Source organism: Parasteatoda tepidariorum, chromosome 5, assembly GCF_043381705.1.
Source record: "Parasteatoda tepidariorum isolate YZ-2023 chromosome 5, CAS_Ptep_4.0, whole genome shotgun sequence".
In the NCBI taxonomy this organism is placed as follows: Eukaryota; Metazoa; Arthropoda; class Arachnida; order Araneae; family Theridiidae; genus Parasteatoda; species Parasteatoda tepidariorum.
The window spans coordinates 83635583-83652911 of record NC_092208.1 but is presented as its reverse complement, the minus strand read 5'-3'; the positions used below and the strand labels follow the sequence as shown (position 1 = coordinate 83652911).

General features: G+C 32.1%; 2 protein-coding genes across 2 annotated transcripts in view; both read right to left on the bottom strand.

The window, feature by feature from the left end:
* LOC107437837 (rifampicin phosphotransferase) overlaps window positions 1–17329 on the bottom strand; it is a gene marked incomplete in the record, with an annotated part of 597639 nt that overhangs the window by 71274 nt on the left and 509036 nt on the right.
* On the bottom strand, window positions 4511–14242 carry LOC107436887 (uncharacterized; the record flags this gene model as incomplete). Its single annotated transcript, XM_021147907.3, is given in 3 exon segments — window positions 4511–4770; window positions 6246–6430; window positions 14117–14242. Coding segments are annotated over 3 exon segments (488 nt in total), but the record flags the coding sequence as incomplete, so codon positions are not given.

Sequence of the window (17329 nt, the reverse complement as noted above, 5' to 3'; positions counted from 1 at the left end):
TAATAACATTTCATTTCATGGTCAAACAAGTATGATTTGTTGGTTTTAATCGCACCTTTTTAAATAGTGGATACGTCAGATCTTAATGTCATTTTTTGTTTTGCTCCTCCTAAATATTTTTATTTTGAACAGCCGTTGAACAGCTGACCCAATTTATTGTTTACCAATACCAATGTTCAACGCCATAGCCTTGAAATTTCCAACCCACTCTAGAAGACAAGGGAACTCCTGGATCAACTACTGAGAGAAATTTGCCTTCGTGGAGGACTTTTTGATGAAACTAACCCTCATTTGCGTTAGATGGAGAAGGAAACCACAAAAACCTCCCACTTTTAGCCTGACGGCAAGGGGGCGTCTACCACTGAGGATATTTTTACGTCACACTGTAGTTGATGAGAGCCGGTTGAAGAATTCGTGTCAACCAGCTTTCGCTGGATTTGAACCCGGGTCATCTCATTGGGAGGTGAGCGTTGTATCCCCTAGGCCATCTTGACTCCTTCCTAAATATTAATATATGACCTCTAATATGCATACAGTTTTGATTTCATTTGTTCTATAAATACATTCATGGACAAAAACATTAGCGCACCAAGAAATAATTGCGCCCACCCATCGGAGCCTCCGTTTGTAGTTTTGCCGCGTGCGAGGAAAGTGGACTGCAGCGGAATGGAACCAGGTCGTCTTTAGAGACGAATCCAGATTCAATCTCAGCAGTGATGACAAACGTGTTCGTGTGTGGAGACCCCGTGGTGAACGCTTCAATCCCGCCTTTGCTGCACAGCGACAAACCGCTCCCACAGCTGGTGTGATGGTATGGGGTGCCATAGCCTACAATGCACTATCACCCCTAGTATTGATCCGTGGCACCATGACAGCCCAGCAGTATGGCCATGAAATCCTGCAACCGCATGTGTTGCCACTCTCGCAACGGCTCCCAGGAGCCATTTTTCGACAAGACAATGTTCGGCCTCATACGGCAAGGGTGTCACAAGACTGTCTCCGTACGTTACTACCCTTCCTCGGGCTTCCCGATCCCCAGATTTGTCTCCAACCGAGCATATCTGGGATAATTTGGGACTGCGAGTTGAGCATCCCACGAGTTTGAACGAACTAGAGGCAAGGTTAAAGCAAATATGGAATAAAATGTCTCTAGACATCATACAGAATTTGTATGCCTCAATGCCCGATAGTATCGCATCGTGCATTCGTGCTAGAGGGGGTCCAACGAGGTGTTAACTTTTCCGTTCCTTTGCCTTTTTCTCTGAAATAAATTATCCTTTTTCTTTGATTTTATTATCATTTTCTTATATCAAAGTAGTCATAACGTATGTAAAATTTTGTTTCATTTCGACGAATCCTTCTTGGTGCGCTAATTTTTTTGTCCATGAGTGTATATATATATTTATATTATTAATTTATTATTATTATTAAGTTATTATAATTATTAATTTTCTTCGTTTTTCACTCTTTTCTTTTTTCCTTTTTTTTTTTGAGTTTTACTGTGCTCTCTCTTTCTTTCTCTCTCTGTCACGGCTTCTCCCTATGTTTTGATGCTCAAAAATTCGCATTCGTTTAACAAATTATGTCTATTCAGAAAAAGTACGTTGTTGTGTCGTAACTTAAAATATTGTCTACTCAAATCTTTTAGCCTAAAGCTAATCTCGCAAATCATTAATATTGCATCTTAGTAAGTAAAGTCCGATAAATTAATCAAATGTTATTAAATGTTATCATTTTCTGTTTATTGTGAGCACATTACAATAATAAGCTTCATTTGCATTATGTTTATTATAAAATCAAAATTTAGCATTATTTCAAGTGTTATATTGTTTCATTCCCCCCGCCATTTTCTCTATAAATGACTCATAAAATAAGAAGAAAATATGACAGTAAATTAACTTACAAGAAAACGAATTTAATAAAAACCTTTCCTTCAGGTAACTCTTTATTTTCAGATTTTCGCCTATAATTAAAAGATAAAAGAAAATTATTATCATTTTAAATTTATGAAACAATATAAAATAAGGTATATAAAGGTTTTGGGGGCATATAAAGGCCCCCAAAAGTTCTCATATACTTTCAATGAAATAGGGCTCTAGGGCTCCTATTAAGTTTAAAGAATATTTTAGAATTGTTTTTAATTAATGAATAAAGCAATATTTTTATTGAAAATCCTAAGTATACAAACACTTTCGAGAGTCATTACAGTGATAGTAAACCGTAAATAAAATTATAAATACATACATTTAGACTCATTTTTGATAAAATAATACTTTTCCCATATTATGAATTTTTTTTTATCGAGATCAACACCAACTACTATATAGATAAAAACTGGAAATTTTTGAAATTGCATACCTGCCAACTGGATTTTCTGGACGATTTTATTTGCACATTTAATGTGGTACCAACATTTTTACATTCCTGCTTGATTTCTGTTTTAGTAAATCTGATTTATTATGATTTCTGCTACCATTATATTCAAATAGTTTAAACCTAAATAAAAAAAAGGCGTGCTGTTAATCTAATTTCTTATGAAATGGTAAAATGTGAATTAAGCATTTGTTTACGATATCACTTCTATTATCATTTCTTTACTACCAGGAAAATACTTTTTTGACGAGAGTAAAAGTAGCCATGTATACAGTTGGTAGTAATTGTAAACTAGTATGCATTTGTAAACTTCTGAAAACTAATAGAAAAATTAGTAGCTAATATTAAGCAGCATCCTTGTAAGAGCACTTTTTTCTCTGGGTTTCTCCACTTTTAAAAGGTACTGTTGGTCAAATGAGACGCACATCAGTATTATTGATTCACAGTCCGTTCTGTTTTGCAAAACTATCATTAATGTTTTTCATATTTGTTAAAAAGGATTGCATATGATATCTATAGGGGGCATTTGTTTACTTTATGTGATGGTAAATAGTGAATTAAGCATTTGCTTACAATATCAATAAATATTTCTCTAATGTTGAGAAAATACTTTTTTGACGAGTGTGAAAGTTGGCAGATATGCAATTGGTAGTAGTTAGAAACTAGTATGCGTTTGTGGACTCCTTAATAATACTTTGAGAACTAATGGTCAATATTAAGTAGCTTTCCCGTAAGAACGCGGTTTTCATTGTTTTACTCAATATTCAAAAGATATTACCAATCATATGAGACGCACAATAGTAGTAATGCGTCGCTATCCTTTCATTTTCTAAAACCATCATTAATGTCTTTGCTAGTTTTTAAAAATGATCGTAATCAATATCTATAGGGTGAAGATTCTTGTTTTCACAAATTTTGTTTTATTAACCCTTTGACGGTCAGGGAAATGAGCCGTTTTCGTTTCATTAATTCGCACAGTATTACGTGCAAACAGTAGTCGAAAGGGGCATCTGTTTTCCACCTCCGTTCTTCCGAAAATGTCACCCTTCTCTGGCGATGCCAACTGCTCCGTCTTCTGGAATTGTTATAATAAAGTGGTACCAAATTATGTAGTAAATTTCGTTGGAGAAGGACAGTTATAAGCCTACTTTTTAATAGAGTAACCAGTAGATTGTTGCTTTAACGGTGCATTTTATATGTTACTTATAGTTTTTGATATTTAGTGGTGAAAAAATTACTTAAAAGGAAAAAGGCTAAACTGAAAGTAACTTGACTTTCACCATCACTAGGAAATACTATTTTACAAAACGGAGCAAGTTGGCATCTCTGAATGCGGTAGATAGCTCGCCTCACGTGTTTTAAAAATTTCTTAAAGTATTCGTAATACATATAAATAGCAGTTTTTACGTACTTTTCGTTTTTAACATAGTCAATGCAGAATAATAATGGTGAACGAGCACAGCTCGTCAGCGCGCATTGGGGAAAAATTTCACTACGCGAGTAGTGCTCGTTACTAACTATTACGGTCAAAACCTTGCTCCCGAGCGGAACTCGTTTGCGCGCATTATGAGGCACGATTCGATTGCGAGCTGATCTCGTTCATAACCGTCAAAGGGTTAAACAATCGTTAGTGTTTCTGAAAGTATTACAAATTGCTTACAGCAGATACCTGTAATTATCTTTAAAAATTCTCAGACTCAATACGGTGTAAAAATTTTATTTGCACCCACTTTTTATAAAAATGAAATTATAAAAAATTTCAAAAATGTTTACAGTATATATCTATAGAGTGTAAATATATGCTACCAGTCTTTTTGATACATAAAAGCATTCGTAAAAAATCAGAATCAAGTTGGTAAAAAATAAAAAGTGCTAGCTTAAATATTGGCATGGCTTATTCGACAGACTTGTTTTGCTCTCACTCTAATCAATGTTCATTCAAATATAACTATGTAATTTTTATTTTGAAATAAATCTAACTATTATGACCCCGACTACAAATAAACTGCTACAGAATTTGTTTGGTTACCATCTTTGTATTTTTAACCTGATAGATTACGCTTCCGGCTGTGACTTTACCTGTAACAGTCGCCAAAGAAAGGGTTAATCTTTTTGAGAATTTCTAAAAAATACTCACAATAGAGGTCCACTGTATTGTATTCTCCATCTTCGCATAGGTGACAAATAATGCATTTGTAAGTTCCCACAAGAAAATACCAGGCATTTTTCTTCAAAGGGTTGTTGGTAGTTGACGTGTTCAGCCAAATGATAAGTAGTGCCATCAGCCAGTTTCAAATAGATCCAAGCTTCGGCTTCTTGATCGCTGCCTCTTGATATACGAACCAAAACACATTCCGCCTTTGAATTTATTCCATAAAAAAATATTTCATCCGCAGACTAAAAACAAAGGAAATGTAAGAATCCTGGACATCATTAGGACTTTTTAAAGAAAGAGAGAAAAATTGTTGGAATAACTATTAAGTTAACCAAAGAACATATATTTTGTAATAATGAGAATTGGGACTTAATGAGTATAGTGATAAGCTTCTTGTGATTAAATTATATGAATATTGCATTAATTTCACTACTAATCGGTTGGGAAAATATAGCAATGATTGCTGGATCTAGGTCTATAGACACGAAATGCCATTAACCGATTCTATACCGTTTTTCATTTCGAATCAGAATTAGTTAAGTATGTTAGTTTTCTTGATTATTCCATAAAACAACTTACAGCACAGGAAATGATTTATTTTTACATTCCATTTACAAAATATGTAAAATACTAGTTATATCAATAAAACTCGAAACATTTAAGGATATAAAATGGGGTGAATATATTAATGCTTAAAAATAATTAAATTTAAACTCAAAGCCATTTCGCTTCTTCTCCACAAAAAAAGAACGAATAAGCTCAAGAAAAGCAAAATAAACCGTTACTATAGCAACTTAAGTTTCTAAACTAGGTCAAAGTAAAAAATTAATCAGACGATAATTCTCAACATATTCATCTAATCTATTTTATATACAGGTATATAAAAATGAATGCCTTTGTGTGTGTTCTACTACTAAACCATCCAACAGAAAGCGGTGAAATTTGCCATACAGATAGTTTCAAGCACAAGAAAGGTCACAGTCAACCTTAGAACATTCTACGACAAACAGTTCGAATGAGATGAGTGAAAAACGAAATGGAATTTTCTGGTTGGTTAAGCGTTAGCCATTGTTTTAAATTTAGCGATTCAATTTTACACAGATTTGAAAGATAGCATCAGCGATAATTGTTAGCTTATAGCTCTATATGAACAAAAAGTTATTTTATTGCACGTATTTAATTATTTTATATTCGCTATGTCTGATAAATTCAATGAAATGTGGTAGCGCGCGTGGTTTACGTCACTGAACTTATACTTTATCTGACATATGGCTACTATACTAATTCAGGGGCTCTAATCTGATACAACGCGCTTTTATTTTATTTATAATAGTTCTTTTAAACAGGTTTTTAAAATATTACTTATATAACACCAACAGTAATGAAAAAGAAAAAAAAATATTTATGCATTCAAAAGCAAAGAGCAATTATTGGGAAAGAGGTATTAATTCGTTTAGAAAAAACATAACATACAATAATTAAAGAAGCATTCTTAAATAAATAAATATAGCCATCTTAGAATGATTTAAAAATTGAGGGTTATTAACTTTCTTTTTGAAGTTTGCATGTGAAAATTGAAGCATGTTCTTTTAAATCAAGCCAAGTATAGAAGTGTTTCCATATTTTTGTCCAACCCCTGTAAATGATCTTTTGTAGATCTGATATAAAATGTTCTAATAGAAAAATCACAAAGGGGTCAATTTAAAATAATTCCTACCTCTTTTAAATGGGTTTCTGATTGAGGTGATTCTAATTCAGCTTCTGTTCTAGGAACCAGAAACCCCACCTTTTCGGGTTGACCAATTGCGTTAAGTTCGTACAGATCAAATCTTTTACGATGTTTTGCATTATACCTGAGGACGGCGATGAATGCAATTAGCCATTTTATCCAGTAAAGAACTTCTGTGAAGGATCAGATAGATAATAATGAATAGATATAACGAACATCGAACAGAACAGATACATAAAATAGAATATTGTTACTATATCCTCTTTGACTTAAATGTTTTAATTTAGTTTGATTTAGATTTCAGACAAATCTAAATGAAACTAAATCTTTGTTTGATTGTTTGTTTTCATTTAGATTTCAGACAAATATGTCATCATGTTTCATACAATTTTGTCACAAAAAGAGTCTCAAAAAGCTTTAAATAGTTAAGTTATAAATATTCAATGCTTAAGACCTGTTCAACTACGTAATATTTTTAATTTTTAAAAACCATAATGTTTTATTAGCAGAGTTTGGTTGAAATTAATTTAGTCTCATTTCATGATCCACATCTGTCTTGGTATTTTTATAAATTAGAATTGAAAGAATTTTTCACACTACTATTTTGAATTAATTTAATAAATATATAAATTAAAATAGTCAGAAGAATTAACACATTTTGGAGGAATTAAGATTGATATCGTAATTATTTCATTCTTGAAATTTTTCTTGGAGTAACAAAATAGACGCATTCACCATACTTTATTACTAAGATATATTTCCACGTGAAAGTAAATTATTGTAATATTTGAAATTTAAATTGGTATTCAATAAATGAAAATTTCGTGTTTGTTGAACATAAAATTTCCATTTTTTTAACTGGCTAAATTACACTAATTCCGTTGCCTTAAATACCACTCTAAAAATTTTTTGCTGCTAAATTAACATTACTCCTAAAAAACATAAAATAGAGTTAAAAAAAATCGGACTAGCAGTACGGGCAATTACCTTCATTAACCAACTGTAAGAACAATGGAAATTACCAGAGGAAAAATAATTGGTAATTATCATCAGTAAACTAGAGCGTTACATGCTATTATACAATTTAAAAGAGAATTGGTAGGTTTAAAAAATATTAGTATATGATTTTAGTTTTAAATATGATGAAATAAAATAAATAATGATACGTACCAAACAGTTTGAAAAGTAAAAACACTAGTGCTGTAATTAACATGACTATAATACATAATTTCTTTTCATTTCAATAATTTCGTTATGTAACAAAATTCGGACTAGTCTACGCTCGAAGTGAACAACAATAAGTATTCTCTAATTGAATATGATAAGGAAATCGGCATTTTAGTCAATGTCATTCACAATAGGCTTCAGAAAAAAGAAGAAATTGAGAGTAACCTGAAGATGAAACGTTTAATAGCTGTGCAGTGGGTTTTTTTTTAAAAAAAAAATTTACCCTGAATAACTTTTTTGATTTAATGATCGAATCTTTGCTTTCTAGGACTCAATCTAAATGGTTCAAAGAGATGATCTCAAATATGCTATTTAATAAGAGCAGAGGACATTTTAAGCTACGAAATCAGACACAAAAACGTACTTTCTTTTCATAAACATACCTTATTTTCAACGGATTCGTACTTTTGACTGCCAAAGGTAGCCGCAATTTGGGAGATATGGCCCCAATACTTTGATCAGGAGAGTGCTTAAAAGTTCAGACACTTTAATGTATTTTATCATGCAAAATTGTATTTTTTTTAAATGATTAAAAAATTTTGTACTTTACAATTCAAAATTTTGTCGACCATTAAATGAAATAATAAAAAATAACATATATTTACTATTCCATGGAATTGTCTTTGGATAAGGAAATTTTATAATTGTGTGCGAAATTTTTTTAAATACGTCAAAAGTAAAATTAACATTAAAGGGTCAAATTTTTTGGGAGCGCTCTCCTGACCAAACTATTGGCACCATATTTCCTAAATTGCTGTTACCCCTATATTTTGGGGGTCAGAAATCTGAATCCGATGAAAAAAAGTTATGTTTATTTAGAGAAAGTAAGTTTTTGTTTCCGGTTTTGCATTTTAAAATATCGTCTACACTACGTAATTAGCATATTTTAGGTCACCTCCTCGAGCCTTTTTAGTGCGCTATACAGAGCTCGGCCAGATTGGAAGATGCCCACTTACTCTGGACAGCGGGAAAAAATTTCGAAGGGCAGACATTTAATGTACGGTTTTTGATTATAAAATACGATTCACTGGGGTTTTACTACCACTACTTTTAAATAACTCAATGGCTTATGCGATAAGCAATTTTGTTAAAGCACAGACGTGTTCAGCGTTCTAAAAAGTTAGCAGATATGCTGTTTTTTTTTTTAAATATCATGTAATCAAGTTGGCAACTCTGCCACAGTTTTTATAGTGGTAGTGGAAGTAAAAATAAATGAGTAAATGTGTTAATATTTCTTCAGTACTAAAAAATTTCGAATCATAATTTTGACAACATTGAAATGAATGAATTATTCTAAAGCCACAAAAGTTGCTAACATTTCAAATATTTGATGGCACAGTGGGAGAACATCTAAGTGATCAGTAAGGACTTGGATTCTTCTCCCGCTAGCGGTTTGAAGCCCATCCAGGTCCAGATCGGTTGGTGCCAATTTTTCTGGGAAGTAAAGGCGGCCAATGTGCAGTGCTGACCTAATCGTTAACATTGTGGTGTTTGTTACAAAATTTTCGGTAGATTTCTATTATAAAAAATCATTACTAATCATTTTTATTTTCATGCATGTGAATACTTTCAATAAAAAAACAAGTAAACAGAAAAATATGATACGAAAAGTAAAATTTGATTAATATTTCCCATTAGCAATGAATTACCAGTTTTACATTTTGCCTCTTTAGCTTCGTGGTTATGATCTCAGCTTGAAAGACATATAAACTTTGATTTTACGTTATAGAAAATAATTGAATTTAATTATTTATATATTTTTTTCCTTTTCCTTTTTATAGTCAGGTTTTATATATTCCTTAACACATGTGCGGAAAAAAAAGCTATCTTTCATTCACACGTTTAAAAAATGATCAAAACTGCTTTGTTTCTCTCATATAGCTTCGCTCGAATAATTGGTCAATTTTAGGATAATACCAATATAATTACGACCCTGAACAATACATTTAATTGTCTTGAGCCAGAACAGTAATGGGTCACAACTTTTCCAAAAATCTTAATTTTGCATCATGCTAACCCTTACTATTGTTCCCAGATGGACACTTTTCAGAATTTCCGAAGTTCCATCTTGATATCAAGGCTATACACATAATATTTACTAAATCATGGTGATTTACTAAAATCATGGTGTTGAACTCTGATTTTTCACTCTTAAAAGATGATATCATTAAAAGTCTGGCAATGATGTGGTATCGTCTTGGAGAGTTGTCTCACTTTCATACGGAGCTAAATATGTATATGTATAGATTGGATTTGATCAACATTAACCTTGATCATGCCAGATGGCTTACTGAATTCCGAAAGGGAAGAGCTCGGATTATTATCTGTATTTTTGATTTTGTTCGTCTCCTTATATGTGTTCCTTATTAAATGGGTTTGTTTGCATTTGGCACTTGTTTATGACCTGCTATAAAACATCGGGTCGATGTTTACTCATTTACCTATTGAGATAACTTTAAATTCTCTGTGAACAACAATGGAAATAATGTATTCAAATGTGGTTTACTATGATATTACCCCTTGCGCTTAACTTAACGTTTTTTTCCTCACCTTGTCGTCTTAACACCATTTTACCCTATACTTCAAATAATAACATGTCTCTGTCATAACGTTAATAAACATTAAATACTCCGTAACATTTACAATGTAAATGAATATTTTATAAATTTTATTTTGACAGTAATTTATAATTTTCATTAGGACCCGGATAGCCTGGTCGGTAGGGTTTTGGGCCCATGCCCAAGAGGTCATGAGTTCGATACCCTCCGGCTGAGAACTCTTCGTGTGTTAAATGGTGACTGGTTAATGATCGTTCAATAAGACAGATCACAGAGTCCTCCATGCTTCTCTGACAAATCATTTCCATGGGGAGGGATACTGAATTGCAGATAGATCGTTCTCTGAGTCAGGTCAAAATTACGATCTGTGTATGACTGGATGAATGTATGAAAGGGTCTGTCCTGTAAACGGGCTGTGACGTGTGTGTCTGAGGTCGTATTCTTGGTCATAGATAGCGCAACTTAATATCAAGAAAAGCTCCCTTAGACTTGAATTTGGCATTGGCAAATGGCATTAGAAGCAACATGATTTTCTTTGAATATATTTAGAACATATTACAACATAAAATAAACATAATCATCTCATGTGATTAATTTAAGAAAATAATACATTATTTAGTCAAAGTGAACCCGATCGGCATCCACCTAAATAATCAAGGTATAGAAGGTGATTTTCATGGTTTGGTCTGAAACTCTTAGTTGCGTGGTTGAAAACATAAACTCTGCTGTGTGTAGGCATTTTGGACAATACTAACTCAATTGTTTTGTAAAATATCGGAAAAGGGCCATTTATCTTGCAGTATAATAATCCCACAGTGAAAATTGCACGACCTTAGTTTGTAGCGTATTAATTTCGAACCCAACCTAGAAGACGCGGGAATCCTAGATCAAGTATTTGGGGAAATTAGCCTTTATGGATGACTTTTCAGTGGACAAATTTGAGTTTCCGTTACATGGAAAAAACCACTGAAACCTTCCTAGACTAGCCTGACGGGGTAAGGAATTTCAACCTAACTACAGGAGATATTTTGCGCCAGCACTGTGATCAGTGTGATCCAGGAACAATTATCTTTTCTGAATTTACTGAATTTCGAACCGGGGTCGCCACATTAGGATGCGATCCTCTATCCTCTGTACCGCTGAAAAAAATGGTTATTCTAAAGATAGGTGCCCTTCTCTACTCACTTAAGCGATGATGAAAGCCTTGAATTTAATACCCAAAGGAAAAGAATCAGGTGTCTTAACTGTTTTGGTTTGACTATGTTTGACTCTTATAAGCAAGGTGCCAAGCAAAGCTTATTAAGGTTTATGCAAAGCTTATAAGCAAAGGCTATTAAGGTTTGCCTCTTATCACCAGAGCAAGGAAGGAATTTCAATCGGTTCTATTACGTAACAAGCTCTGTTTTGTGTATGTTTGGGAAATAGAAAAACCTCTTCACATGCTTCTAAGCCTGTTTTTTTTTATATAGAAAACGAAAAAAAAGCCTTTATGAGGACGCTTCATGCTTTGGCTTTATAACCGATAAACAGTTTACTTAGCTATATCACAAATTGATTCGTTGTCCATTCCTGTGGCCACGTAACAAAAAATGTTGGAAAGTTTCCCCAGACGTGTGCAGGCCATACATGGCAATAATTTTACTTTCGTTACTTGTAACGAAGTAAAAAGTACGTACTTTTACATGCACTTTGTTACTTTTTAAATTAAATACTTTTACTTATACTTCGTTAATTTTTAAAATTAGTGCTTTAATTTATATTCTCTTTGCTTTTGGGAAAAAAGTTTTTGTAATGAGAATGTTGAAAGAATTCGTTACTTTTTTTCTGAAATATTGTGATAATTTTCCTTTCCAAAAAAGTTTATTTTTCGTAATTTTTGAAATTTATTATTTTCTTAATTTATAAATTTAATGTACTATATATTCTTTAACAGTCAACGTGGTTTTCCAAGCATCTTTAAGGATTGCGATTTCCCGAAAGGGAGTGGGAGGTTGGTAGGAGGGAACGTGAAACCCATTCTTTAATTGATTTTAAATGTATGTGAAAACAATATATTTTTCACTTATTTCTTTAACCAAAAATTACAATGTTATCGAATTTAATCGATATCGAATTTAAATAACAGCAAATTATTAGTTGTAATTATGAAATTAATTTTGTGACTAGAAATTCTGAAAGCAAAAACGAAATTTCTAAAGATAAAATAGTTTTAAAATAAGCTTAATTTAAAATTCCTTCTTATACACATACATTGAATTTTGATTTCTTTCCATTTTAAGTTTTTCAAAAGAAAATTGTAAAATTTTTCTGCATTTAAGAGCTTTATACCTTTAAATTAAAATTTAATGCATTTTAAATTAATTTTTCATAAATTCTTTTAATAAAATTTATGATTACTTTGAATTTTCTATATAATTGAAATGTACCTTAAAGCAGTTGCTTTTTTTGTTTTGTGCTTGTACTTTTTACTCATTAGTTTTTAAATTCAAAGCCTTTTACTTATTGCTTATTACTCTTGCTTAAAGTACTTGTACTTTTACTTGTTACATTTTAAAAGTAACGTTCCCTTGTATGGTACAAGTTGTCATCGTTTAAAAGAAGGGATTTATATCATTTTAATATATACCTCAAGAGTCACCGAATCCGTGCTATTGCTTGTCCAGTTACTTTTGACAAGCTAGTGTAAAATGGAACAGAGCTGCTAAAACAGTGATTCCCAAAGTGGTTTATATCAACCCACAGGGGTCAACGGCAACTTGCAGGGGGTCCATGTAGTGAAAAAAAATTGGGGGTCCATGAAATGAAAATGGGGGTCAACGATAGCGGATCTGATATAAGTTGGTCGTGACTTTAATTTTGGCATTTCAAGAATGGAATAATCAACATACGTTGCAGGTACCTATTTACTTACGTTATACTACCTTATAATATAAAGAAATATATCTATCTACATTCTACGTAATTTATAAAAGTAGCCATGAAGTAAAAATTTTATTAAAACTTAAGTTATTAGTATTACTTTCTGATGTATGAAGCTGAATTATTATAAACTGGCAGTTGCCTGCAGCTCCACCCGCGTACGTTTTTATTTTCTCTGCGTGTAAGGAAGGTTTTATTTTGTAACAAAAAAGTATTTTTCAGCCGTAAATTGTAGCCTAGCCTGCGTTAACTCTTTAGCTAGCTACACCTCCAACTTAGTCTGCGCACAAGATAACAGAGATGTGTTGCTTAGTTTTTACGTGAAAATGTGATATGCAGATCGACAATACACTACTACTACGGTTTGGTATACAAACTTACTTCTGCAATTATAATATTAGTAGCGGAGTAGGGATTTTATAGCGCGCTATTTTATTCCATTCACATATTAATTGAAATAAATTAGTATGTTTCATAAAATTGTGAAAGTTGTAGGCATTCGATTTGTGGTCGCAATAAAATTTGAACTTTCACATAATGCACATATACTTATCCCGTACTATGGAATATTGCGAGAAAGTTTTTAATTGCTTTTCCATCTTCATAACTAGTGGAAAGATATTTCAGCGCAGTTGCCGATATCCTAACGAGAAAAAAAGAAGAAAAAAACAGACTGGACATCATTAACCGAAGAGATATGAGATTAAACCTAACTAAATTGATGCCAAATGTTGATAATTTATTATTAAAGCATCAGGTCCATCCCTCCCACTAAAAGCATTTATTTATTGCTTTGTTATTTTATAAAACAGATACTGAATTTTAATTAGGTTAGTTTTAATTTGAATTTAATTACTAAATGTATAAAATTAACATGCGTTTTTTTTTCTTAAGTTTTTCACACTGCACTTCACTACAGTTAAAAATTTAAATCTCTCACTGTGAGTAGCACTATACCAGCTGTCAAAAATACATTTGAAGTTGATGAATTTACAAAAAAATCAATATCAGATAAGCAGGGGGTTTACCCAAACCAAAAAACTTGGCAAGGGGTCTACGAGACAAAAAGTTTGGAAACCACTGCGCTAAACAATAAATTAGTAATAAATATTAATACTTATTTAAAATTCGGAAAATATAAATAACTCTACATACCGAAAGGAAAAGTGATAATGGATACAATTATTGCAATGAGCATGATGAAGATGTTCTTATGGGACGGAAGCCGATCTGACAACTGAAACACTCTTATAAACTCAGATTATCAAACTTGAAACACATTTCAGCACTTTAAAGGAAAATGGTGTATGTCAAGTTTAATTAAATATGGTTGAGCATCAGATTTTTTTTTCTTTTTGAAAAAGAGAAAATTAAAATTTAAATTGTGTGAAATGTTAAAAAACTAAAGCGATTAACAACAAAAAAGCGTAAAATATTTTATTTAATTTCAAGAAATTGGTATAAAGTGTAGTTGATTATAAAGATGTTACTTATGCCATTTTCCTTCGCACTGCTTTGATTATTTTTCTTTAAGATTATCGTATTTTTCTGACACTTTTTTACAAAATGAAAAGACCTCGATATGGAGATAATATCTGATTAGATAGCTCTGTTTTTGTTGAGTTTTTCTTATTTTTATTCGTTTCAGGCATCAATGATAAAACGTTTTATGACAATTTAAAAAAAATTTTAGATATCACTGTAGCACTGATTATCTTTCAATGAGAACTATGAGAACTTTTTCAAAGTAATAATGAACTATGGACTCCATTTTATGAAAGCAGCTATGAACAAATATTTTATTTTACAGCAAAATGTAACAAAGTCTCAATTTGCATATTTTCTCTTTTTAATTTGCAGAACGCTAAGAATTTCAAAAAGTTATTTCAAAATTATTGAAAAAGGCTCAATCTTCAGTAAATTAAAATAATTTTCTATTGTCCAACAAATTTTTAAATTTTTTTATCATTAGCTGTCATATTTTTGTCTGGCAGTATTATACAGTGTAATCCACATAAACCTGCCTAGACATTGTGCAATAATTGGTCGCAAAGAAAATCATTGTATAAACCAACATTTACATTGATTAACGCACTTCCCGCTCCACCTGGACAATAAAAACAAATACTTGAAATTTGAGGGAAAAAGAGTCCTATCTAAATTAAAACCACTTCTGATTATACCCTAAATTTTCGTTCCTGATTTCAATTATGTAATGTTGCTTACCATTTACCAATACCTGGATGTCTGAAGCCTCCTTAGTCCAAAATTATTCGACGTATTATCCAAAACATATTAGACGCACTTCAAGATTACATATAAAATTTTAATTATCAGGTGATAGAATGCAATATTATTGTTTCTACTCTGCTGAAACCGGTTTACACTTATTTATGTTCGTGTATCAATTGGTAAATATTGTAATGCATTGCGTCAGAAATAAATACAAATATGAAGTATATAAAAATTCTCCTGATCATTAACAGTAACAAAGATACTTTAGATTCAATGTTTAATGTTAAATATATCACATAATTAATTTATAACAACCTACTAATCACTTGAAAATTTTAAATCATAGCATTTTCTTCAGTTTAAAGTACTTAAATTATTTATTTATAGTTTGCAATTAATTTTGAAGTTTAATCATCAAATTTATTAAGAAATTGGGTAATTATTACTTATGATTGATAACAGTGTTTTAAGTCAATTCATTTTAAATTTTCATCCTTAAAAATATGTATGCAATATTTAAAAACTCCTTCTGTTAGAATGTAAAGTTTTAAATTGCTTTAATCAGTTTTAATTAATAGTTTCATAATTATTAGAGAAAAAAATGGCCATGAAGAATATGACCTTAAAATAATGAAATGACGGTTATTCTTGATATTTGACCAATACAAAAAAAATTATCGTCTTAAAGTTAATTTTTTATGAATATTATAGTTGTCGCTCTTTTAATTTATTTTAGTTTTAGGTGTACAACCTACAATTAATTGTAATTATAATGTTCTCGTGACGAAAACCTTCCTTGTTATTTAGTTCAAGTTTTTGTTTCATTATGGTGGATATTTCATCATATTCATTATAGTAGATCTTATATTAGATGTTTTTTGTACTAGCAAAAACTCTAAAACCTATTGCTTATTCCTTGTGATAGACGAAGATCTTTTGCATTTATTCCTATTTTTTTCAAATCATATTTTTGCTGCCTATTTATGTTTTTGCAATTTGGATTTTAATTTTAGGTGGTGGGGGAGCTTTACATCATACCGCTGTAGTACAAGACCCTCTTCCAGGTGCTGCCGTCGTCGTTTCAAAGGTGTCTCCAATTGGAGGAGTTAAAGGTGGTGGACCAGGAGCTAGTTCAGTTCAACTTTCAGTTGGAGATGGTCTTTTTGGAAACAGAGGACTCTACCGAGTTGGTCAATCTCAAGTACCTTTTGGACTTTTAGGTATGGATTATGAATCTTATCCTACTTCCCTTTTCACGGGCTGAAGAGGACTTGGCAAAACAATTTTGTCTGATAATTTGTCCGGATATAGACCAGTTGGTTATGGGGGCAAAATTGGAGTTCTTGCTAATGGTGGACTAGCTGGGATTGGTGCTACGTAAACCACCATCGTGCAAGAAGAAGACCCATTTACAGGAACTGTCACAACAAGACAAATATCCCAAGTCACCCAAGACCCAATCGAAACTGCACTCCAAGAAACTCTTGCAGATGCTGCTTTCAGCCAAAGCGTGCAATGTTTGGTAGATCCTCGTGGAAGTGGTCAAACTCAACTAGCTGTAGATGACTTTGGTGGGGTCATTCAAGTAAAGAAACAATTGTTTCAGATCCTCTTAGTGGAGAATTAAACAAAGTAACCGAAGTAACCAAGAGAGGAGGAGGTCTCGCTCAACAGAACATAGCTGATGCCATCGTTACAGAAAATATTGCTTCCGGTCTTGGAAGGGCAAATCTTGGAGCATATTTGCCATGATTGTCGCTTTTATCACAATTCCATTACGAGTTTTCCGATNTTGGTTGATTTTGCGCCTTTTTCAAATAATGCGCCCATGGCTCTCGCCATACCTGCCATACCCTAGATACGCCACTGGCCATCGTTCCAGAAAATATTGCTTCCGGTCTTGGAAGGGCAAATCTAGGAGCATATTTGCCATGATTGTCGCTTTTATTACAATTCCCTTACGAGTTTTCCGATGCTGGAGTTTTAAGATCTATTGTTTCCAGACCTCTTATTCAGCAACAGCAAAGATAAATAAAATGCAACGAACTATGAAATAATTGGTGCTATATACTTCATTTTAGAATAAATGGGCAATCAATATTATGTTAATATATATTTTTGTGTTGTTTTTAG